Here is a 25,428-nt window from a genome sequence, read left to right as displayed (position 1 = left end):
TTTATTTTGCCTGAGCCCACAGCACTGCAGCAATGCCTCAGCTCTTTGGCTTGAGTTATGTTTTCCCCTTTGAAGTTGTGTTTTCCCCGTAGCTCCTCCACATCAGCCCTCTTGTGATGGACAGCTCAGATCTGGTCCTTGGGAAATACTTGTGTAGCCCTTGCCCAGACAAATGAGGGCACACTGTCCCTAGCATTCAAATCTCGTGTTTAGTCTGCCGCCAGAGACATTAACAAGCTGCAGATTCTGGCTTCTTACATGTCTCGCTTTGTCCCCTAAGCTCCCAGAGACATGTGTCAAATTGTTTGGGGATCCCCTCAAAGCCTCCTCACTGGACTTGGGATCAGGAAGTGGCCTCCACCTCAAGCAAGTAGAGGCAAGTTAGGGTGTTGGGGCTTCATATATCCAGTTTCCTTCATCGGAAACCTCCTTCTAAAACTTTTTCATGGAAGCATACCTACAGAAAATACACATATATTAACTGTACAGCTCACTGGATTTTCACACATTGAACACACCCATGACACTAGCATGCAGATCAAAAACCACAGCATGTCCGATATCCCAGGGGCCCTCCATATTGGTCCCTTCCAGTGGCTGCTCCTCAAAGGGTAAACCCTGTTCAAAATTCTACCAGTAAAGAATAGTATCATCTGTTTTCATTCAGCGATAAGTGGAATCATTTGTTATGTACTCATTGCATCTGACTTCTTTCCATCAACATTATCCTCGTGGCTAAAAGGGGTAACACAAGGGAGCCCCCAGGATGGTGGAATAGCTCTGTGTCTTGATTGTGGTGGTGGTTACACAAAGCCACACTTGTGATAAAATCCCGGGGCAACACATACACCCACGCTTATGCAATGGGTGGACTGTACCAACGCCAGGGTCCTGGTTTTGACATTGCGCCGCGGTTCCACAAGATGTTAGCATGGGGGATGCTGGGTGAAGTGCACCCAGGATCTGCCCGAACCTTCCTCAGTAACTTCCTCTGAATCTGTCGTTATTCATTTTGGGGCATGAAACAAACAGAAATTTACTCTTTCCTAGTTCCCGAGGTCAGAAGTGTCAAATCAGTTTCCTTGGGCTGAAATCAGTGTCAACAGGGCCGTACCCTTTCCCAAGGCTCCAGGAGAGAACCTGCCCCTCCCCCTTCCAGCGTCTGGTGGCAGCCTGCGTTCCTCGGCCGGTGGTTGGGTCAGTCCAGTGTCTGCCGTCAAGGTCCTGTCGCCTTCCCCTCTTCTGACTGTGTCCACTCCCTCTCTGCCTCCCTCCATTAAGTACTCTTGTGATGCATTTAGGGCCCGCTTGCATATATAATTCAGGATAATCTCCCTATCTTAGGCTCTTTAACTTAGTCTCATCTGCAAAGTTTATTTAAAAAAAGAAGAAACCTGGTGTGTTTTATATATTTATGTTTCCATTGGTAATATTTTAATTATCCTACTTTAAAATGCTATTTTTATCATATTCTGTAGAATTTATGAATTAAAAATAGTGTAGGAAAGAGAAAGACGGTACAAAAAACATCAAGCCAGTGTCTGTTTCTGCCTCAGTTTTAAATTAGTAAGAGTAGTGGGATCTAGCATATAGATATTTAAAGATGTTTGGAATTATACTTTCTTTAAACAAGATTAAAGACAAAAGTAACCTTACTAGGAAATTTCATCTTTAGTCTCTTTCAAGGAAAGTTTCAGAATTATTCGTCAACATGGGACCCCTTATTTTCTCTCTTCCTCTCACTCTCTTCCTCCCTCCCTGCCTTTATGCATGTGTCAGATAGCAGTCGAGAAAACAATGAGCTACACTGGAACCTGTGTAATTACTAAATGCCTACGAAGAATGGAAATCTTTGTAAACTTGATCACTTGTTCCTCCTGTCAAATCCTATAAACCAGGGCCAACTCTTTCAAACTTAGGGCGGAAAATACAGTAAATGAGGTCATGGGAGGTGTTTTCCTGCAAGAATATAGGCTGACCTCCGTGCTGCCCCCCTGTCCCCGCCACCGCCTCTGCCTGGAGGAGCCTCACTGCTCCTTGGAGTCGCTTACTATCTGTCCTGTCCGGTAGCCCAAGAGCTGCCAATGGAACATGATCTCCATTGAAACGGAGAAGTTCGTCATCGATTTTCATGTACTTCTTGATAAACCCTGGCACTTCCAGGTTGCCAGCAGAGTCGCTGCGGGGAGATGCCTGCAGGAGAGGGAGGAGGAGGCAAGACTGGCGGGTCTTCCATTTACATCTCGGACGAATGTCACCACCGCCACCTCAGCTGCTGTTTTGTGCTTGGCCAAGTGGAGAAACATAAGTGAAGAAAAGCCAGAATACCTCCTCTCGGCTTATAAATGAGCAAATTACCAGAAGATTATCTAATTTTCCTCCCTGCTGCTCTCACACCTGCGTGCCATCGGTATTTTGAACTAATATGTCAATACAGGGGCACAAGGTGCTTTGCGTGCTGTGTGGATTTGCAGCTTGGGTATATAATGTCTATGAGAGAAAATATCTTCCTTAAGCCCCTCAGCAGACATGGGACAGGGAGAGAATCTCTTAAATACCTTCATCAATGGTTTTGTACCAATGCCTGTGGATAAAGAGAAAATTACAGTTTGGGGATCTGTGTGATATCATCTACTCTTGAGTGGTTGCAAATGCTAAATTTTTCTTCCCATGGCTGTCTCCCACCAGTATGGCTCAGTCATCTTAAGAAAGGATAAGAGTATTTAATGGTGATATGGGAATATTGTTATTTGATCTAATACCAGCCTAAGGTCACTAAGTTTCCCTGTGCTTATTCTGTGTGCCATCTGTGAGCTGAGGCCAGAAATAAGAGGGGTTTTGAAGCCAGCCCGGCCTTTGAACCCAGCTCTGATTTTTATTGGGTGTGTCACCGTGGACATGTCACTTCGCTTGCCTGAACCTCAACTTCCACAATTATAAACGCTAGATAAAATTGCTACCATAAAGTTTCTTAAAGTAGATAAAATATTTTTTAAAAGAAGAGAGCATGTCCTGCATGGGAATTTACTCAACAAGTAGTTTAACAGAAGCTGAAAATAAGAAGTAAGGCTCTCCGCACAACATCTTGCATACCCTAAGTGTTCAGCCAGTGTCACTATTGTTGTCAATATTTTCTCCTCCTCCTCTTCCCCCTTCTCCATCGTCATCCTCATCATCATCATCATCATCACCCCTAGAGGAAGGGGATTAGGCAGGATGGAGCACTGGGAAGAGGAAGGCTTTGGGGCCAAGGGGACTGTGTCCGTCATATCCCTGACAGGAAACATAACACTCAAAAGGCGTGACGTGAAGGAGAATCTAATAAAGAACTGCTCTATTTACGTCATGGGCAAGCTGTAGGGAAAGGAAGGGGTTAGCATACTGCTTCCTCCTATTTAGAAGAAAGAGAAGGAAACCAGTTATCAGCCCCTGAAGGGGAAAGAAAAGGGAATTGTTACAAGAACTTGGAAGGAGGCAGTCAGTGTCAAGAGTCACTGGCAAGAGCTGTGACCTTGGGTCAAGGGATGGAAGCGCAGGCTATCTGCCTAGAAGGAGGCTGGGGAACAGATACCCTGACCTCGCTCTCCTCCCAGCCCCCAGTCCTCCCAGCCCTGCCCACTGGCAGAATGCAACCCGACAGGAAGCCAGAGGGCAGGGGGCTCTGCGATGCAGTCCACGCGGGTCAGTGTCTAGGAGGACAGAGCACGAAGGGGAAGGGTGCAGAGCCGCACCAGGGGAATAGACAGAGTGTGTCCACACACACAACCCGGCCTCAAAGCCGCTGTGTAACTTCGGGCAAGCTGCTTGATTCCTCGGGTTGCTTGCTGTCAAACAAGGTGGCGACAGTGGCGATGTGGGACACAGTAAGCGGGAACTGAGGTGATGATTTCTGGAAAATGCCTGACAGAGCATCAGTTAATGGTCCTCAGCCTCCCCCCCAGCTAATGACGACCCTCTCTGCAGGTGGCTGCTGTACAGCCAGGGGTTCGCCAGGAGCAGGGGCTCCCGCACTGTGGTCCACAGACCATGTGCGTTAGGGGCACCTGGGATCCTTTCCACAGGCCGGTCCGTGGCCCCCACCCCAGTCCAACTAAATCACGAGCAGAAGGGCTGGGATTCTTCATTTCGGACAAGTTCCCCCAAGTGATTTTCATGCACAATAAAGTTCGGGAACCACCGTGCTAGAAGTCCATATTTCTAATTGATGCCCACTTGGGTAAAATGTAGGTGAGATTTATCTGTGCTTGGCAGCCATTAGGTTCAGCTACAGCCCATCAGCTCGGTGAAGAGGGGCTGTCGACCGGGGCACTAACGGTCTGGCGTGTGGCGCGAGCCCACGCCGGCTCTCCGTTTTGCTGGCTTTATTAATACCTGAGGAACAATGTTCCCAGGCTTTTAATTAAAACTTCTCTAACATCCAGACTCTAATCATTTTCTAGGTTGGATATGGGCTTGGTAAGTAGCTGGATTTTCCTCCCTTCCAGAGAAAACTTAATAAGCAAAGCAGAAGCTGTTGAAGGGAACGAAGCTTTCTGAAAGCTTTGTACATGAGAATAGGTCAATTTTGAGTATCAACAGGAGGAGGCCAAAACTTAGAATGAGACTAGACGATCAAGGACCTTGCTTTAATTTGGTAAGGAAAGGTGTATGAAAATTCATTCGCAGTCTGGGACAGGCTCATGATTTGGGTCTTGAAGTTGTTAGGATTCGGATCGGCTGCAATAAACAGAGACCTGAAGCAGCAGCAGCTTAAACGAGAGAGAGTTCTATTTGCTTCTCACGTAAAATTTCAGAGGTAGGAAGAATGAGGCCAGGGTGGTGGGTTTACCCCCACAAACCTAAGGACTCGGGCTCCTTCCAGCATTTTCGGTTCTATTGTGCCCAGAATGCAGCCCATGTCCTCATGCTCTGGGATGGAGTCCAGTTGTCACATCCACGCACCAACCCCAGGAAGAGAAGTAGGGAAGACGGTGCAGAGAGGATGGAGCAGCAGACTGTTAGAGGAGGTTTAGAACCTACCACATGGCACACCCGATTACATCACTTTGGCCAGAACTGCTTCCCATAGCCACAGGACAGCCAGGGGGGCTTGGAAATGGAACCACAGCTCCTGTTAAGTGGATGACACACTGAGGACACCTAGCAGTCACTGCCACAGGTTCTGCTTCCTGAGAAACTCATACCTTCCTTTCCCAGGAGAACGGTTGTCAGTCAGGTTCCAGGCAGGAACCCACAAACCATCCCCGGTATATTTGGGAGAGGAAACTTAGTGCGTGGAGTGGGCAGCACAGCTGGTAGAGAAGTTGAATATTCAAAGTGCAACAATGAGGCAACTCGGAATATATCAATAATAGGAAACTTCTAGCCTCACTGGAGCTGGAGGAACAAAGGAGGAGGCAGAGCTTAGAGCTCAGAGCTGCCTGGAAAACTTGGAACCCCAATGGGCTCTCCTTGGGAAGCTGGAGCCAGGAGAAGATGCGGCCGCTGCCCAAAATGCCGCAGGAAGCAAAGCGGTAGAGGAAGAAATATACTGTCCTTTCCCTTCTTCTGCCTCTCATCTGCGTTTAGTGCTCCACATTGGCTGAAATGCCTGGAAGCCAGAGGGCAAGGGATTCTGGGAAGTGCGATTCCATGCAAACAGAGCAGGCAAAAGAATAAAGCGTGGGTCTGAAATCAAACAGGGGACTGGAGCAGCTCCCAAACCCAAGTTGCAGACCAGGGTAAATGACTAATGATTGAAACCTTGCCCGACACTATTTCCAGATGAAGTTGAGAAATTTGCAAAAGAGAGTCCTTCTGTTGAAAGCCAGGACTCTAATAGATTCGTGTACATCATTGTTCGCAGCAGTATTATTCACCATGGCCAAAATATAGAAACAACCCAGATGTGTATCAACAGGTGAACGATAAATAAAATATGAGATGTAGACAGAATGGGATATGATTCAGTCATAAAGAGGAACAAAATTCTGACACTTAACTACAGTGTGGGTAAACCTTGAAAACATTATGCCAAGTGAAATAAGCCAGACACAAAAGAAAAAGAATTGTGTGGTTCCACTGATAGGAGGTACCAGGAACAGGCAGTTTCGTGGAAACAGAAAGTGGAACAGATGTTACCGGGGGCTGGGTCTTTGGGCACAACAGAGAGTTATAGTTTGATGGGGCAGAGTTTCCCTTTGGAATGATGAAAAAGTTCTTGAAGTGGACAGTGGCGATGGTCTCAAAACATTGTCAGTGTACTTAGTGCCACCAAATTTTACATTTAACAGCAAAGTAATATTTTTTTTTAAATACAAACATTTTTAAAAGGTAAAGAAAGCATAAAAATAAAGGGTATCATTTGGCTTCCTAAGTGTACTTACCCATGATACGAGCCCTTTATGGGAAGGGAGAATGTTGGCAATGAAGCAATAGAAGTTGACTGGTAGACAGAACAGTAGGATCAAAAGACCACGAAGACTTAAACACTAAAACTCCATTTCCGAGATCTGTCGTGATGTCACAAGAACACTTTCTGGGAGGAGAAATATTGCATCTCCTTCCCCAGACTGAACTTGACTTGGTCGTGGAGCATGAGACTCACTCGGAATGAAAAGGCAAAGGCAAAATGAGAGGTAGACAGGCGGCCTCGGGCGCACCTCTGCATGTAAAGGGAGTCCGTGAGAACTTGGAAATAGGTGATTTCACAAAGGAAGAGAACAGAATGCCCAGGAAGCCCGCAAGGGATCCTTAGAAGGATGGAGATGACTGGGGGAAAGTGTGGTTTCTGAGTCCTCTGTTAACAAGGACTGGGAGAGTGAGGAGGATCTGGTTAGCTATGTCAGAAGCAGCCCAAACGTGTCATCAAGGACAAGCCCTTGAAGATGGTTGTTGGCTTTTGCACTCTAAGAAGTTCATTGGCTGCTTAGTGAGGGCCACTTCCAGGAGTGGAAGGGGAATCTAACCTGGAGTGGGATGAGCAGGACGGTGTTTATTTTTCTGCATTTCTCCACTTGCTGGTGCAGCAGAAGCAGTAAACAAACCCTATTCCCATAACTCCGCTCACCACGTTGATGATGGCAGCGCACAAATTAGGAGGGAAACAAAAAGCCATGTTAATTTCAAGCTCCATTAGAAACACAGGCAGGAAAAAAAAAACCAACATCTGCCGCACAGAAAAGGTCAATTCTGGAAAGGAAGGAGACTTTCCTTCTCCAAGCCTAAGAAGATATTCCCAGCATTGAAGACATTCTATTTCCTCGTTTACTTTTGTTAATCATTGAATTTAAAAAAAAAAAGCAAAAAAAGACTCTCATGTTAATGTTTCCTCTAATCAGTTCTGTGAGGTGATGGTATATGAACCGCACACCCCTTCTCCCCGAAAAGGAAGTGATACAGTGTTTGGGGTATATAACCACAGGATTCCATTCCAGAACTGTCTTCTATTTTGCCGCTTGCATATAATTCTTTTAAAGAAACTCCAATAATGGTTATGACTTTGGCATATTGCGCAAATATTATCCTTTTGAAGACTCTGGCACATAAGTTGTCTCTGACATGAAATTGACACAAGATAGTCTTGTCTAAGAAGCCTCGGCCCTTTCATCCCTTTGTAGAATGTGTTGCATTCCCCAGATCAAGTCCAGGAAGCGTGCACATCTTTCTCTCTGCTGGTGTTGAAGCGGATGATACACAAATGAAAACAGATATCTCTCTTAAATTCTGTTTTATGTCATGGCAGTGAGCATTCTGGGTCTTTGATGATGGATGAGTCTTCATTTGTAAATTTAAAGCCATATGTATTAACTTAGTTTCCTTCCAGGCATTTTGTATTAGTGAGCATCACATATGGCTTTATAATGCTCCCATACCAGATGCCTGGTTATACTTTGATTCAACATATGCAGGAAGAGAAGATATACGAGAATGTCATCGTAACTTTTTGGCTAAGCAATCAGTCAGAAGTTCCATCCCACCTGGAGGCGAGGGATTGGCCCTGCTGATTTCTCAGGCTTCTCTCTCTTGATGTTATGATCCTGGGGCATCTTTTCCCAAAGGTCGTAAATGTGAAGAGTCAATCACGAAATGCAATCAAATCCATCCACCTTCCCCCCAAAACTAAACAGGTATTTTTAAACACACAAAAAACACACATATGCACATTTCGAGAACAACAGATTTCTTTTTTGAGAACGGAAATACAGTCATCTCTAAATTACATTACTGAACTGAACTCCAGGTTTAGGTTACAATGAAAAGAAGGAATTGTAGGAGACTCTTTCCTCCTAACCAGAACATGGATTATGGCCTGAATTTAATTAAGTGTTGCTCGTGGCACCACGCTGGCTGGCACTTAATTATATTCAGTTTATCTCTTTTTATATACCATCTCTTCTTCTTCTCCAAATGTGTGCTCCTCCTGCTTTCCCCGGTTCTGGTGTAAGCCCTTTGAGATTAGGGCTAACGCCACACAGTAGATCCTCAATAAGTCGATCATAAATAAATGAGTGACCCGAAGAATAGAAGAATGTGGCTGCGGATGCAAGATGCCAGCTTTCACATGTGAGATGTGACCCGAGAAATTCAAGAAAAATGGACAAGGTTCCTTCCCCGTTCTTCCCTGGAAGGCATCCAAATGCTCCTCCTCTGGCGTCCATGAATAATATACAGATTTAATTTGTTTCCCTCGGGCCTTTCGCCCTTTTCATCTACCCCAGCGAAATCGCTCAACAACATGGTACTAGAAAATATTGTGAAAAGCTTTACCATACTCCAGCATTTGTATATTTATATACTTATTTTATTCTTGACCCTAGCTTGAGCTTGTTAAATCTTCTTAGTTTTCACCGTCATTTTCTAAGCATGTTGTCTTTGTCTTCTTTGTGGCAGCTTATTAAGATACCTGTCTTCAGTGAGATCTCCCTAAAATACAGGTCAAGGATTCTCTGTGAAAAATTTCTTGAAGAATAACATAAGGAATTAGGGGCAGTGGCTACATGTGGGAGGTACAGGAATGCGGAAGAGGAGAATGTCCAGTTTTCATTCTGTAATCCTCTGCGTGGATCATTTTTGTCTGTGAGCCTGTGTTACTTTTATAATTTATAAACTGGTATGTTCTTCATGACATATACCATTCTAGCAGGACATAGAAATTGTAATGAGATATTAATGCCAGTTGTCTATTTATGTGTTTATTATAAACAAATGAATAACCTCGTCGTTTTAAGATGCGACACTTAAAGAATGCAGTAGGCCAGCCTGTGAAGCATCTCTGGGTGTGCGTCCTTCACCTCTGGCCAGCCATCACACTGGCCTCCGTGTATGGGCAGGTGACGGTGGAGCTGATGTCGTATCTGTAGATCTTTGCTTGGAATGCCATGTCCCCGGTGGGCATTTTAATGACACAGAAGATGTTCCAGTCAGCAGCGCAAGAGAGCCACGTCCATCGTGGCTTTTTGTCGTTCCATTTCCTGTCTTCACCCTCGGCAGTGTTCACGGTGGTAACACGGTTCCCACATGGGGGGGGGGGGGCTCCCCATCCTTTACTGCTCGCTGATTATTCACATCCAGGGGTCCCACCCCACTTCGCTCTTTGCATTTCCAAAGTTTTTCTTTGTCTTAAGATTTTTCTGGCATTTTTGTCTCAGGGTTTTATTCCTGTGTCAGAATAACTGATCCTGCTTCTAACTTGTCAGTAGAGTTTCTACTTGGGCTTGTTCATTTTGAGTTTCTACAAATGGCTTGACCGTGGTTAGACATCTTTAAGCCTGTTAACCTTTAAGTAAATACATGCTTACAAGTGCATAAAATCATTTGCTGCTCTAAATGAGCTCTCAGAAATGCAGGCAGTTCTTATAAACATAGTTATGTATTGTATTAAGTTCGAAAGTGGTACCCATGCACGTTGTATAAACTGTAAGTTTAATTCTCAGTAGAGTAAGTGCATAAACACTCAGAATGCATATAATTTTGTGAACATACATACACTATCTGTAATCCGCAACATTTAAAAAATAACAAAACAATAAAAATTGTTTAATTTTTTTAAATTAAAATGAACAAAAAAAGATGTGAAAGAGACCAGCTAAATAACCCCCTACCCTGGCGGTCTCCAATTCTAACATGCATCAGAATGACCAGAAGGACCTGCTAAAATGCTGATTGCTGAGCCCCTGACCCAGTGGGTCTGCTGCAAAACCTATGAATTTTCTTTTCTAACAAGATCCCCGTTGGTTCAGATTCTGTTGCTTTGGGATCACGTGTTGAGAACCATTGCTGTCCCACGTCTTCTGAGCACGCAGAAACTCTGCATTTCCCAGCCGTGCCTGGAGTTCGCTTGGGGCCAAACACTGGGTCTGCGGCAGGGCCATGGGTATATACCACTTCCAAATCGGGCCTCAGAATTGCCCTCGAGGCTCTCTGCTCTCCCTCTCCCCTTCCTGGACACGGTGGAGGCTGCATGTGCAAGGTGGCAGCCCCACAAGATGGAAGGCACCCAGATCTGCAAGTCTGTGCGTGGAGGAAAGAAAGCTGCCTTTGTCACGGGAAAACTGTCATGTGAAAGAGGAGTGAGCCTTTGTCATATGAAGTCACTGAGGTAGGGGCACTACCCAACTTACCCCAATACACATGACTTTCAGTACGTGATCGTGAGATGAATCATGACCAGCTTTGAGGAAACCGTTATTGTGTAAATTTGAATGAAGACTGAGTCAATTTGACATCCACTCTTCCCGTTCAAAAGGATATACACAGCAGATACTTGAAAAACACCCTTTGGTTCCATGTCATTTCATTATAATGCTGATGAGATGCTGTAGGAACTTAACACTTGGTTGTACCAATTAGCCTACGGTAAAATCAGTTTCATTATACATCATTTTTGCCACAGCTCCAAGAACCTACTGACACTGTTAAGTGAGGACTTACTGTGTTTATATTGGTTTGTCCTACCGCCATAGGGGTCTGGAGGCCACAAGGAGATTTTTGCCACTCTTTCTGATCTTTCCCGGATTCACCATAGCACATCTGGGGTGGGCTTTGACCTGAACTTTTCCAACTGCTGTTCTCCTTGGACTCATGTATTCTCTCAGTCCCTAGAGGGCTCTGCCTGCACACCCTGTGCTTCGTGTTGCAGGAGACCAAGGCTCTTCTCCCCCTACTCCACGTCCATTGCGGAACAGCTCTGCCTTGCTTGCCTCTGTTCTTCTCCTGCCTGGTTCTGCCAGTGAGGTCACCCCAGCCTTTTTGAGCCTAACCAGCCTGGGGCAGAACTTCCCCTTAGGCATCTGCAGAGAAAGGTCCACAGGCCCAGAGCGACCCACGTCCCCCATCGCAGCCATGAGCGGCCAGAACCATTCAGAACATCTCTGTTCCTTAAACCGTATCGCTGGTGCTACTTTTGCTGCATCTGACCCACACCCTTTCTCTGGACTCGGCCGACATGTCCATGTCCCCTTCCTGTCCCCACTAGTCTTGCTGAATTTGACCTACTCGGAAACGTTTTGAACACAAGTCCAAAGACAAAGAAAAGAGCCCTGTGTATTGGAGAAATGGAGGGAAAATGTGGGTTGGGAAGCAGAGAGAGATGTGGAGAGTTGGGAGAGGCAGCTGGGGAGGCCTGAGCTGTTCTTGGCTGGTGGTGAGGGAGGGACACACCGGCCCTTACCAGCAGCAGCCTGAGCCTGGCAACCCCTGCCCGCTGGGGTTGTCGTGAGCATCAAACAGATACACGTAGCTCTTTCCTTAACGTCTGGCCCATAGGAAATGCTCAGCCATGGTTGTTTTCTTCTTCTCTTTCTTTCATTGCATTACCTATACGTTGAGTTCATTAAGAGCAAGAACTTGATCTTATATTTCAATGAATCCCCTCAGTGCCCATCCCAGTGTGAACTGATTGGTAAATGCACCATAAATGGCAGCTGTGATCATCATTATTATACTAAGCAGTCCGTTGTATGATAGAATTTTACATATATTTTCTGACTTAGAGTTTCATTTCATAAAAACATTGCTATGGCTTTACAATACCAAACTGAGTTTCTGGCATCTGATACTTTCATAGGTGGAATTATGCAACTCTGTTATTCACTGATATTTGGGGTTCAATTGTATAATTCAAACATGGTTTTGTTTTCCAATAAGTGGACATTGGTTATTTCAGAGCTCCAAAGCATCTCTAAGATTTAGAATGATAAGGAATATAGTCAATATATATTGACTTGCATCATAGCACTTTCCTGATAGCTATTAGAAAAGTGTATAAATATAGAGGTTAAATGAATGCACAAAAATAAAAACAATCCTCTTACCAATAATGTGCTGCTCGAACAACAAAGGAATAATTTGACCTTGTGATTCTGCTGGGCCAAGGAGTCCAGTTCTCTTATTTCATGTTATGCTGTATCTAACTGATGAAGAAATCTAAGCGAATCCATGTGCCAAAATCTGACCTAGAAGTCAGTTTCCTTCCTGCTTACCCAAATTTCTAGTGAAAAAAAAAAGAGTTTGGGGTTTTTTTGTCATTGCCAGGACTGCAAATTAAAGCTGGGCCCTCCCTCTTTCTCTCCCACATAATTACATGATGAAGTTCCTGCTGTGCTGGAACTCCAGACTTTGCTGATGCTCCTGCTGACAATACAGGAGACAGAAGAGACTGCTCCCCAGCCTCGATGAGCTGGATGAGCCCAAACACTCTCGAGAACTCCCTTTAATCAGATGAATGTACTCAGACCCAACCAGATGCTCCGAGAGCAGATCAGAAGGGAAAGCACCGCCTTTCGTCGAGTGACCCTGCGTGATTTTTCTTCTGATTGATGTTAGATACAAGATGATATTTATACTCCACATGTTACTCACAAAGGGGTTTTTTTTTTGTCTTTTTCATTCTTCTGCTTTTATTAAGAAGTTAAGTTCCTGTTTCTCCCACCCCTCTGTCCCTCTCACAAATACGCTCATGTGTACTGGTCTATTCATAAATTACTAATGTCGCATTGGAAGGAACCTTTCCGAAACAGGCCCTCCTGATGTGTCACTGCAGGCAATTTCAGCCGAGCTTCCAGGCGCCTGCAGCCTGCCCAGCTCCCAGTGAAGCAAGCCCGCGGAGCTCTTCTCCTGCTAAGGGAACAATTAACTTTGTGTTCCATTCACCAGCCATGGGCGCTCCTAGGTTGATCACCTTTGTTAAACCTGTGTCAGTCTTTTCAGCCCGCACAGCTAAGGGGAGAGTCACAACGTACAGCTGGGCTCCAGAGCCTTTGAGTAGGAATGAAAAGATTTGCACTCTCATTGAACAAGAAAATGGCATTCCTGGCTGTCAGTCTGCAAGGAACAGCTTTCTCTCTGACATGCATGCAGGCTCTGCTCACGTCCCCAGGTGGCAGCTCACGCCTCATGGCTGAGCAGGCGTCTCCCCACCTACCCTGGCAGGCAGGTGTGTTTGACATGAAAGCAAGCCACCATTAGATTGGGACATGAGGATACCCCCGCAATGCAGGGCCGGTTTTGTTAAACTGAGCAGGCTGTACTGGATCTTCCTTTGCTGTGGGTTTACGCCCTGCTTGGAGATGGGCCTTCGATGCCTACGAAACCAAGGCTGAGGATGGTTTGCCAGAGCTGGCTTGTGTCTGCAGTCTCAGCGAGGGGCACCTGCTTCCTCCCCTGGCATCCTGTGGCCCTTCACCTCTCTCCGGCCGCATCCCATTCATCGCTGAGAACCTGAGTGTGTCAAGAGGGTGGCTGCAAAGGGAGCTGAGATCCGTGGAAGGAATGCGCACTGAACCCCAGGGGCAGCATATATCACCAGTTGGGACCTATGATCGACCTGCGCACTGGGGGTGTTTGGCATTTCACACGTGCAGCTGGCTGCAAGCTGCACTCGTCTGGCTCTGGTTTGCACCAGTGCTCTTTTTGTGGGTTGTATTTTTGTTTTTAATGCAAACTCACTGAGGTAATCCTAAAGGAGATACAGTATAAATCTGCTGAGGAGAACTGCGTGTTTCCTACCCAATCATAAATTGACTTCTGCATTTTGTTTTCAGTTTTATAGATTGTCCTTTCATTCACAAACATTGATTGTGCGGCCCGGCTGCGGCACCATGGAGGCGAGCAGAACTGACATTTCTCTGGCCTACAAGAAGCTAACCGTCCGAGTATCATTCCTTCAATTATCATGAATCATCAGGGCTGACCATCTATAAATCCATAGCCCGAACACTTCGAACTCACCCTTCCACCTTGTCTAAATACCTTGTGGGTCTCAATTTCAGCCTCTCGAGTCAAAGGAGGGAAAGGGGGCGGGGTAATCCTGTAGGTCCCTGGAAAACACTCAGCTGCCTCTGCCGTCAGCACCTGTGTGTCCTTGGAGATGCCGCTCCTGTCTCTGAGTTTCAAACACTGCCTAAATTAAATGAAATAATGCTCAATTTCCAAGGGCTTGTCTTCTGTGTGTGTGTGTGTGTGTGTGTGTGTTTAATAGCCTAGATTAAAGTCTAGCCTGGCCTAAGAGCAGTGCAGAACAGAAGTGTCTGTTATTGTATTGTTGCTGTTTTATTTTCTGTGAATCTGTAAATACTGCTTTTGATCCAAAGATTCCAGAATGTGCTTTATTAGATTTGCCCAAATCCCCTCATTCAGGCATGCTGCAGTTTATAGTAGGCAAGAGAACTCAGTTTCTAGAGTGGCACCCTGTAGCATTTTTCCCCTTTATAGACCCACATGCAGAAGCACGGATGGAAAGAGACCAGTATATCCGCTTTTGCGTCTTAAAGCAGGGACATGCCTAGGATGCATTGCCGCGTGCCTAACGAGTTGTCAGCAAAGAGTCAGCTGCTCCGTGTGGACCTGATACCAAATTCTGAAGTCACACCTACTGCGGTTTCCAGCAAGCCCAACGCATGGCAGTTCACGTAGACCCTTGAGGTTTCTCTAGCTTTTTCCTTCACCATTAGAAAAATGACAAAGGTTTTTCTGGGAACTGAATGGTAATACACGATAATAAAAAAGCTCCAGGAAGTTAGTAAATATTTCCTTTCAGAGCCAAGGACACATGGAATCCAAGCCTCTGAAACATCAACCAGACACTGGAAACTCGCCTGATTTGGCCTCATTGAAAATACCGAAGAATAATTAGACCGTGAGGGGAGTTCTGTTTTCCATTCCCCAGGGACTGTGATTAGTAAGTGGCTTTCCATGTCATTCTCTTTTCCACTTCCTGTTTTCTCCCCCTTTGAGAAAACTGTTTGCTGAGTGATAAGAGCAAAGGAATGGGTACTGGGGATGGGGGCTGGGGGAGGGGGGCGCTGCGTGGTCGACTCGGGAATTCTGCGGGTGTCTCCTTTCATCCACCGGATCCTGCAGGCCTGGGCGAGGGCACTGCCTTTCCCTCCGTCTAAACGGCTGAAATGATAGAATGTCGAGAACTTCTCTTTGCATTGTTAAGTTTTAAAGAGAGAGAGAAAAGAAATTAGAACGTAAAGGTGTGTGTGTAGTAATAGAGTGAAGTGACTTCATTTGTTCGTGTCCCTAACAAACAGACGCATGGCGACACTGTCACAAGTAGGAAGGACGCGCAAGGTTTTCATGGTATCGCGAACTGTACACAATTAAGTTGAAATATGAATGTAAGCCAGCATTTCAGTTAAGCTGCTTATTAAAATAATTAGGGCAGTGAAGCAAGGAGTATGTAAGCCAGGGAAATTGTGAGGTTTGGTTAAATAAAATGCTCTCTGCAGAAAGAGAATTGAATGGGAAAGGAGTTTGAACCCACGGGTATAGTGAATAAAAACTGTTCTACGCTGAAATCAAAAGATACTGGAAATGAATTGAAGAACGTTAGTGTGTGTGTGTGTGTGTGTGTGTGTGTGTGTGTTTATAGTAACAGAAACCCTGAGCTGGAAGGGATTTTTGTAAAACCATTTCTACACTGGCCACCACCAGGTCCTCCTATAAAACAGATTTTTCCCTATAAGTTTTACTTTTTGAAAGATAATAGTACATATGAAGTAGTAGTTAAATTGATTTCCCCACTAAGTAAAAACAGGATCCTCCCATGACAGTACTGGATTAGCACCACATAACCAGTGTTCCCCCTTTTGGTGAATTTCACTGGAAGCAAAGCCGGTGCCCGGAGACCCACTGCCACCTTCGAGGGTGACTGGCCGGGACCCCTGTTCAGTCCCGCCCCCTTGTTGAATGGCGGGTTTAATGCCTCTGCCCAGATGGCACAGGGCAGCACACACTGCCGGCCGCAGTCGAGGCCTCTCCATTTCCAGTGCAGCACTCTCTCCGCTGACCCACTCTGCCACTTTACAAACTCGTAAGACTGAGCCATTTAGAGCACTATGAATTCCAAGATTTTGGAGCAGACCCGCATCTGAAAGATAGTGCTGTTGTAACCCATTTTCTTCTCTGGATTTCTCTTTAAATTTTCTCAATATCAAATCGGTCATTTTTTAAATTTTTCATCTCATGCACCTCTAAGGGCCATAATCTCTACCTAGCCAATCTGTTGTAAGAGCTTGCAAGTCCTGGAATCTTTCTTATGTGAAAAGGGCCACCCCCAAACCTTACCTGTTGGGTCATAGAAACAGGTAAGACCTAGAAGAGTACAGAAGACTCCTCTCTTAAATAAATAATTGTTATTTATTTGTGTTAAGATTGCTTCTTTCTGAGTTTAGCTACATTTGGGATCCCACTCTATGCTCTCTGGATCGCAACGCAAGCTGGTCAGTGACTCAGGCGCGCCGTTAGGAACCCAAAGAGTATTTGGAAATTGAGTCCGCGCTGTGTGTGCTTTGGCCTGTGTCCTTTCACGACTTTGGGCAGACTGGAGTGGGCATCAGGAAAGTGATATTTGAGGAAATCCAGTGTAACCAAGAATCAGAATCTGTGACAGCCACGTAGGAAGGGTCTGCAGCCCTGAATGTGGTGAGCTCTCCCGCAGGTGAAGAAGCCGTAGTGAACGACCGCTCCATCACACCTGGCAACACCCTGACTTTCGGACCACCGGAGCCCGCGGTGAATGCATGGGAGGTTACTGCTGCTCATCGCACACCTTTGGGAGGTGTGGGCTCGCTGAATGCCACCCCAGCCCCTCCGGTCATTCCAGTTACATTCGGGAAACATGACAGTTAACTGCCTGTTATTCTGAGCTGCTTGCTGCTGAGAAGCCCCTCCTGAGGTGGCCTCAGGGGGACATTTGCGGGACCTAGCAGGTGTCCTCCAGCCTCTCAACTAGGGGAAGAGCAGGGGCAGATGTGGTATGTTCAATGGCCCTACGATGGATCTCTCTGGAAAAACCTCACATTGGCAAGAGTGATTCCAGTTGCCAGGAATCCAGAGTGTGTGCCATGTGACATGCCCAGACGCCGGACAGGGTTTGACTGGTTTCCTCCGCTCAGCGAAACTGCTGAGATGACTGTCGGGAGGTGATTAATAAAGTGCATGAATCTTAACCATGGGGGGAAGAGAAGACAGATGGATGCACGCGCATGTTGGAAATGTAATGAAACCAAACTGAACGGCAAGGTTTTGCGAATACATTACAGAGAAACGATCCCCTGCATAGCGTCCCTCGCTGGTCTCGTTTCATTGGTCTCGTCTCAGAAATGACCAGGAGGCCACGTTTGGTTTTATTTTATTTTATTTTTCTAGCACTGGGGACCTAAACTAGCAACAGAGCAGGAAAGGAATAATGATCTAGTGAATACGTGCCCCTGGTTATCGTTTATTATTTATTCCCCCCATATTAATGGAGCTGAAAAAAAGAAAGATTGGGTCAGCTTCCCTCCAAGCTGCTAGTGAATGCTGTTAGTAATCATACACGAAGTTTTGGTAGTTTTCAAAGTAATTAGAATCCCAGAGCAAATAAACACTAAATGCGCTCTCATCTTTGAAGCTATTTTTTCCAACTAAATAGCTCTGTTCTGCTATGATTACATACCAGTCATTATAAAATTAAAAATCATTTTAAGTAAATGGGTGCTTCTTTAAGAAGCATTTGTTTCTTGCTAATTATTACAAACTAATTGTAGTTTATGATGGCCCTCAAGTACTGCCTGAGAGCGCTGCTCCCCAGTGGTTGCAACTTCCAGTTCCAGAAGGAAAAGAAAATGTTGGGGAAGAGGATCCAACTCAGTCAAAGTCTGAATTTGCACAACTCTCAAAAGCTCAGACTTTCTGATGGTTGTCAGAGACAGCAGTGCAGGGTGCTGGCACAAAACGTGACCCTGAACTTCATTCCAGCATAACTAGAAGTGGCCTTTGGTGTTTGAGTTAATGTTACTAAGCGTCAATGTTTGCACTTGCAAAATGGGGACAATAATACAAACTTACAGCCTTGTTTGGGGGCTTAAAGGTAACGTTTATAGAATTTTTTAGTACAGAAGCTAGCATCATAGTTAGTAGCTGTTGTTATTCTTGCATATCATCTTTCCCACCGTGATTTTTGTGATAGGAAAATTGACTCCTGCTCAGAGGCCCAAGCACGGTCTTCGGGACAGTCAGTGCATCGTGTCTTGTGACGCTGTTGTCTTCCGCGGCAAGCTCGTGTCTGCCGGGAGCACAGGATTTCTTTGAAATAGTCCAGAAAAGCAGAAGTTGTGTTTGCCGTTTCCCTATCCTTGCGGGCCAAGGGCAGGGCAAGTGTGGGTAGGAAGTGTGACTGTACAGACCATGGATTTATTAGGGGCTTTCCCATGGACGAGCAAGTTCTCAAAAGACCACCCATTCATCATTTCATGGGAGTCCATGTGTTGCCAGTATCTCCCTGGGACAAGAAGAAAACAAACAAAAGAGAAACAACAGTAACAGAAAACCAGACATCAAAGTATAAGGAAAAATCCCTACAGTTGTGCTTCATTTGTGACCCCTTTCCTTTAGTCCTCGCTTTCTTTATTCTTTGTTACAAATTAATATCATGCATCATACAGGTTAGTGAAAACTGGGCACCAGGTGTTTCTGTCAGGAGGCAGAGATGATGAATGTCAAGTTCAGGGTTTCTCTCTAACTCCCAGACTACCCCAACTCTTTTCATCTATCAATGATTTCCCTCCGTTATCCTTAGCTCTTTGCTCTCACTTGTCATTTTTCATTTTGTTGTTGACTTAGAGAACATTCTTCCTTAGTTTCTTGGTTGCAGGTACTGACCGTGCTGATCGTTTCTTATATTCCAGGCACAGGGTGCTTCACACATGTTATCTTCACTAATTCTTAAAACAATTCCGTACTCAGCTGAGAAAAAAAAAAGCCATAGCCTCATGGTAATAGTAAGTGCTGGAGCAAGGGCTTGAGTGAGTTCTTTCAGGTACATGAGAACAGACCACCTTCCTGGTTATGTTCCAGTCTGGTGGCTGCATACTGAGGATTCCAGATGGAATACCCAGCAGAGAAACCAAATTTTGCTTCTAAATGTAGATGCTATGACGGGTATTTAGACGATGAATCCTTAAAGTGACCTCTCCCCACCTCCCTTACCATTCTCAGCAGATGCACCCAATTGAGCTGGTGCACAGGTGTTGTTCATCAAGGGCTGCAAATGCAGCTGATTCTCAGATACCTATCCCTTTGCCTCGGATCCATCCCATTCATACTCACAGCTTCCTGGTCCCACCAAGCACCCCAGCTAATTTCCAGTTAAAAAGAACAGGAGAACCCTGCCAGCTAATGACACATTGCCTTCGGGGTAATGGAAGAAAATGTTCTCATCTAAATAGGCGAAGGGAGTGGTAGTGTTAGCCTTTTTTATGTTTCTTAAAGATACTGAAAAGAAAAAGAAGGTTGGATGCATTTCAGAAGGAGGCAAGAGGGATTGATGAGTAACAGGAAACAAACCCCATTCAGAAATGAACAGGCCCCCAGAAGACAAAAAAATGCACAGCATCTCCGAAAGAGAAGCCCAGCTCAGCTTTCTGATGCAGGCTTAACCTTAGCCACAAACTCAGTGATACAACCAGCCAGGCCATGCCTTTCTCCAAGTACCCAACAAGGGTTCTCATAGGATTGGCTACCAGTCATTGTCCACCCATCCTGTGTCAGATACTGGACTTGGTCCCATCCCATCTCCACAATACCTCCGTGAAATTGGTAAATTATCATTCCCAGCTGATAGTCTAGAAAGCCAAGGCTAAACAACCTAAAAAGTTACCTACTCTCACATGGAAGTGGGTTGATCTGGTGTTGAAACTAAGTCCTGTTGTCTCCAAAGCCTGTCCATTTCCACTATGCCACAGTCTCGGTGGCGGGGCAGTTTTCAGGTGTGCCATTCAAATTACTAGCTCTTTTCGGAGGGATGGTTGTAAAATGGGGAAATGTTTTTCGGGAAGTCTGTTGATGCCACAGTGACCTAAGAAAATATAATGAGTTCCTTATTTTTTAATGGCAACATTCATCATAGTTTATTGAATACAGCAAACCTTCAAGCTGCCAAATGGATTATTGGGCTTTTTCTTCTTCCCTACTCCTTAGAAAAGAAATCCCTGCATCCTCCCCAGTTTGTGTGATCACTATATCACGGGGACTATCAGATATCTGATGGAAAGTCGATTCAAGACTCATGAGCACCTGCCCTGACTGGTGTGGCTCAGTGGGTGGGGCGCCATCCCACAAACCAAAATATTGCCAGTTTGATTCTACGTTGGGGCCCATGCCTAAGGTGTGGGCCAGGTTTCTGGTTGGGAGCTTGTGAGAGGCAACCAATGGATGTTTCTCTCACACATCAGTGTTTCCTGACCTCTCTCCCTCCCTGCCCCTCTCTCTAAAAATAAATAAATAAATAAAACCTTTTCTTAAAAAAAAAAGACTCATGGGTGCCTGCTGTGTAATTTGGGCAAAACGGATTTACAAACCACTCAGATTAGACAGATCTGGTCCAGAAGTAACGGTCCTGCAACCAATATTCCAGGCTCTTTCTCGTGACCTTCATGAAGAAACAGCTAACAGCAGAGACATTGAACCAGAAATCAGAAGGCGCCGGCCTGAATGTCAAAGGACATGGCACCCATAACACACACTATTGCACCCACATGGGAATCAGAAGGAACTTTGGCCAGGTCATTAATCTGCCTGAGATCATGTCGTTTTCAGCAACAGATGAATTTTTATCCAATACTTCTCCAACATTCCCCAAAGCCTATTTTCCAGAGAACAATGATGCTGGGTAGGTATGTGTCACCTCTGGCAATTTCAGGAGAGTCTAATGAATTTTACACCATCATTTCCAGTCTTGCTGCTTCATTTTTGTCTAGATAGAAAGAATAAGAGGGACCATTTCACACTCTTTATGGATAAAGATCAGGCAATCAGAATAACTCACTCGTCAATCTAATTATGCAGTCGTTCAAAACAGGGTAGGCTGATTCTTGTCCAATTCAGTATAAAAACTCACAGAATCATATTGCTTGAAGGGAAGCTCTGAGGTCATCCTAGCCAGTTCTGCCGCAAGCCAGGTACACACCCAAATTGTCAAAGACAGGTTGTTTCTTCTTTCATCAGTTTTCAAGAAGTACAAGAAACCTGGAGCTTCCTTCATTTCTCATAAAGAGGAGCAAAAACCAGCCATCAGTATTGCCCAGAATGAATCCAGAGGAGTATCTTCAGAAAGGCTGCATTTAATGAGCTCGGTGGATGGAATATTTGGCAGTATTTTAGTTACCTTTACTTTACGAATTTTATTGACACAAAATGCATGACTCAGAGTCATCTTTGTTCTTTGATAATGAGCTCACTCACACGCCTTCCAGAGTATGATACACTTCACTTTGGGGTGCCAGCAGGCATCTGCAGACCAGAAACCACTGTGTTTGCATGGGTAGAACTTATCAATGGGAGCATGCCATAATAGGGGAAGTTTCTAAATAACACTGCCAGATAATGAGAATAGAACCCTATTGTCCAGCCCCTACTCAATATGCATCTCCTTTATCCATTCATCTGCTCTTTGGAGTCTGCTCGTTCTGTTTTCCTCCATCTCTTCCTTTCCTGGCCACATGAGCAAGGCCCAGTGGCAACCCTTCCTCTTTAGAGAAGACTCGTCACTGGAGTTGAAGTTGCACCTCCCTTCCCCAGAGTTTTAGCGCTCAGTCATTGTTTGCTCTTGTCTTTTCCCTTGTCTCACACCTTGGTTCAGGTGTGGTCAATGGGCTTCATCTTCTGTGCCGGTTTGGACTGGCTATGGCTGACTGGTGGAAGAGCTCACAGCCGCTTACAGAGAATAAGAGAAGGCTGCTGTGGTGGATTAGCAGCATCTCTCACTGGTTTAGCAGCAGGAAATAGAACACTGGGGCTGTGGGCCCACCGTTCCAAAACTGTCCCATAAGTGTCTGAAGAATGAGCATCTCCTGCTTTGAATTTTAGATCCCTTGTGTGCCTGCTGTGGTCGTGACCTCATGGCAAGAGCTTAAACCATATTTGTTGATTGAAGTCCCAAACGGTGCCGTTAACACATCAGGGAGAAGATCTAAAGGTGTCTGGAAAGCAGCCTCTTGTTTTTACCAAGAGGCAGTATTTTCTGTAAAGGTGAAGAGCCAGAAAAGGAGTGCTGTGTGCTTTTCTCTGTGAGCCCTGGCCAGCTACCGCGAGAAAGTGAAATCCCGCGCGCAACCGCACGTAGAGCTAAATTTTATTTGTGTTGTGTCTGGGCTCACTGAGCTTGCATTGCTTGTGTATTTAGTCCATGAGAGTGGTGGTCCAGCTCCTTCTTCCCGATGCCTAATTTAGCCTTAAATGATATGCTTAAAGGGAACAGAAATTAAATATGTATATTTGGCTAGTGTAAAAATAAAAAGAAAATATTGCAGGGAACCACAGCTACTGAAAAGATGCGGCATGCTAAAAATAGTCATGTTTGCTTTGAAAACCTGCCCCCGTTCCCCACATTTCCAGTCTGGGTGGCGTGGACTGAAGCATCCTAATGCTGATTCCTGTTCAGTTTCAGCAAAGTCCGATAATGTTTGAAACTTGATGTTTCAGATGTTATTATTCTTTACTTCAGAAAGAATAAAAATGCCCCCTATAGTTACAGCGCTTACGGCCACAGTTAATTGGAATTTCAACTTTGACAATTTGTGCAAGCTTAGAGAAGAATATTGTCTGTTTGAAAAGCAAGAGAAATAAATTGCAGGAGCCTGGCGGGTTGGGTTTACACAGAAGTTTCCCACAGGAGATGTCAAAGGAAGAAAGAGCCTTTACCTGCTGTGGACCTCCTGTCCTGAGGACAGTGGGAAAAACGAGAGGGAAGACCCAAGTTCAGGTTCCTCCCAGATGTTTGGCCCTGAGCTAGGATATAGCTGATCCAGACTTGAGTTCTTCTTTGAAAAAAAAGAAAAGAAATAATTATGTTTCCTTATGCCACATGCTCATGATGGTCAGAAAGAAGTGAAAGACCCTGAGAAGCTGTGTTCAGTGGCTTACTCCCTCCTCCAAATCCCTTGCCTTGAAACCAACATCATTAATGGCTTTCTTCAGTGGCATTGACCTCACTTCTGCCAAAAGCTCCCAAAAGAAGGCCACAGCTCCTGTATGTAACAGAGGCTTTCTATACCTAGAGAGTGGGAGATGAGATACGCAGTTCAGCCTGAACAACATGGGTTTGGACTGCATGCATCTACTTAGACACAGATTTTTTGAAGTATATTTTATTGATTATGTTATTGTAGCTGTCCCAATTATTTCCCTTTGCCCACCTCTGCCTGGTACACCCCCATCCCTCCAGCAATCCCCCCTTAGTTCATGTCCATGGGTCGTGTATATAAGTTCTTTGACTTCTCCGTTTCCTGTATTATTCTTAACCTCCCCCCATCTATTTTGCACCTATCAATTATGCTTCTTAATCCCTGCACCTTCTCCCCCATTCTTCTCTTTCCCCCTCCCAGCTGATTACCCTCCGAATGATCTCCATACCTATGATTCTGTTCCTGTCTGGTTGTTTGCTTAGTTTGTTTGGTTTTTGGTTTTTTAGATTTAGTTGTTGATAGTTGTGAATGTGTTGCCTTTTTATTGTTCATAGTTTTGATCTTCTTCTTTTTCTTAAATAAGTGCCTTTAACATTTCATGTAATAATGACTTGGTGATGATGAACTCCTTTAGCTTTACCTTGTCTGGGAAGCACTTTATCTGCCCTCCCATTCTAAATGATAGTTTTGCTCAGTAGAGTAATCTAGGTTATAGGTCCTTGCTGTTCATCACTCTGAATACCTTTGGCCAGTCCCTTTTTGCCTACAAAGTTTCTTTTGGGAATCAGCTGACAGCCTTATGGGTACTCCTGTGTGGGTAACTCTCTGCTTTTCTCTTGCTGCTTTTAAAATTCTCTCTTATCTTTTACCTTTTGTATTTTAATTATGATGTGTCTTGGTGTGGGCCTCTTTAGGTGCAATTTGTTTGGGACTCTGTGCTTCCTAGACTTCCATGTCTATTTCCTTCACCAAATTAGGGAAGTTTTCTTTCATTATTTCTTCAAATACTTTTTCAATGTCTTGCTCTTCCTCTTTTCCTTCTGGCATCCCTATGATTCAGATATTGGCATATTTGGAGATGTCCCAGAGTCTTCTTATACTATCCTCATTTATTTTTTGAATTCTTGTTTCTTCTTTCTATTCTTGTTGAATGTTTATTTTTTCCTTCTGTTCCAAATCATTGGTTTGAATCCTGGCTTCCTTCCCTTCACTGTTGGTTCCCTGTAGATTTTTCTTCATTTCACTTATCATAGCCTTCATTTCTTCCTTTATGCTGCTGCCATACTCAGTGAGTTCTTTGAGCATCCTGATCACCAGTGTTTCGAACTCTGCATCTGATAGGTTGGCTATCTCCATTTCATTTAGTTCTTTTTTAGGGGTTTTGTTCTGTTCTGTTCTTTGGCCCATATTTCTTTGTCTTCTCAATCTGGCAGCCTCCCTGTGTTTGTTTCTGTGTATTAGGTAGAGCTGCTTTGACTTTCTGTAAAAGGCACCTGTAAATTGTGTGGGGCAGAGCCTGAGGTAATTGCTAGGGTGGGGTAGTTTGCTTACCACTTTGTAGCCCTGTGTGGAGGGAGAGCTTGAAGAGGGGACTATGCCACTGCCTGGCTCCTGGGCCTTTGCCTGGCAGTCACCCTGTTTCCAGTGACTTCACCCACCCGCTGTATGTGATTGGCACCTTCCAGCTGTTGCCTTGGGGTTGAATCTCAGAGTGGGTGGGTTTGCGTATGTTTTAAGACTGTCTGGGCTCTTTAAGTGGAGTTTCCTGAAAACCCAGCAGTTTCCTCTGCCACCCAAACCCCCTCTGGTTTTTACAGCTAGAAGTTACGAGGATTTATCTTCCCAGCTCCGGACCCCTGGGTTATACGGTCTGGCCTAGGGCTGGGATCACTCGCTCCCAAGCCATCCCTCCTGATTTTTATCCACCCACATGAACGTGGGACTGCCTGTGCCCATTCCACTGCTGCCACCACCTCTCTGCACCACACTGCACCTCTCC

At 45.1% G+C, this 25,428-nt stretch overlaps 1 protein-coding gene across 2 annotated transcripts in view; it reads left to right on the top strand.

Annotated features, from left to right (window-relative positions):
* The window catches only part of SAMD12 (sterile alpha motif domain containing 12), a 344,026-nt gene that overhangs the window by 237,975 nt on the left and 80,623 nt on the right, over positions 1 to 25,428 (top strand). Inside the window, exon 5 of one of the 2 annotated variants that reach the window (XM_036031374.1) lies at positions 14,022 to 14,407. The exons of the other annotated variant lie outside the window; for it this stretch is intronic. Within the exon in view, the coding sequence (XP_035887267.1) occupies positions 14,022 to 14,029 (8 nt within the window). The 3' untranslated portion in view covers positions 14,030 to 14,407. Of the gene's footprint in view, positions 1 to 14,021; positions 14,408 to 25,428 lie in introns of those variants that run through there. 2 annotated transcript variants of the gene reach the window in all.

This window comes from Phyllostomus discolor, chromosome 7, assembly GCF_004126475.2.
Source record: "Phyllostomus discolor isolate MPI-MPIP mPhyDis1 chromosome 7, mPhyDis1.pri.v3, whole genome shotgun sequence".
NCBI classification, from domain to species: Eukaryota; Metazoa; Chordata; class Mammalia; order Chiroptera; family Phyllostomidae; genus Phyllostomus; species Phyllostomus discolor.
This window is presented reverse-complemented; position numbering and strand designations above follow the sequence as displayed.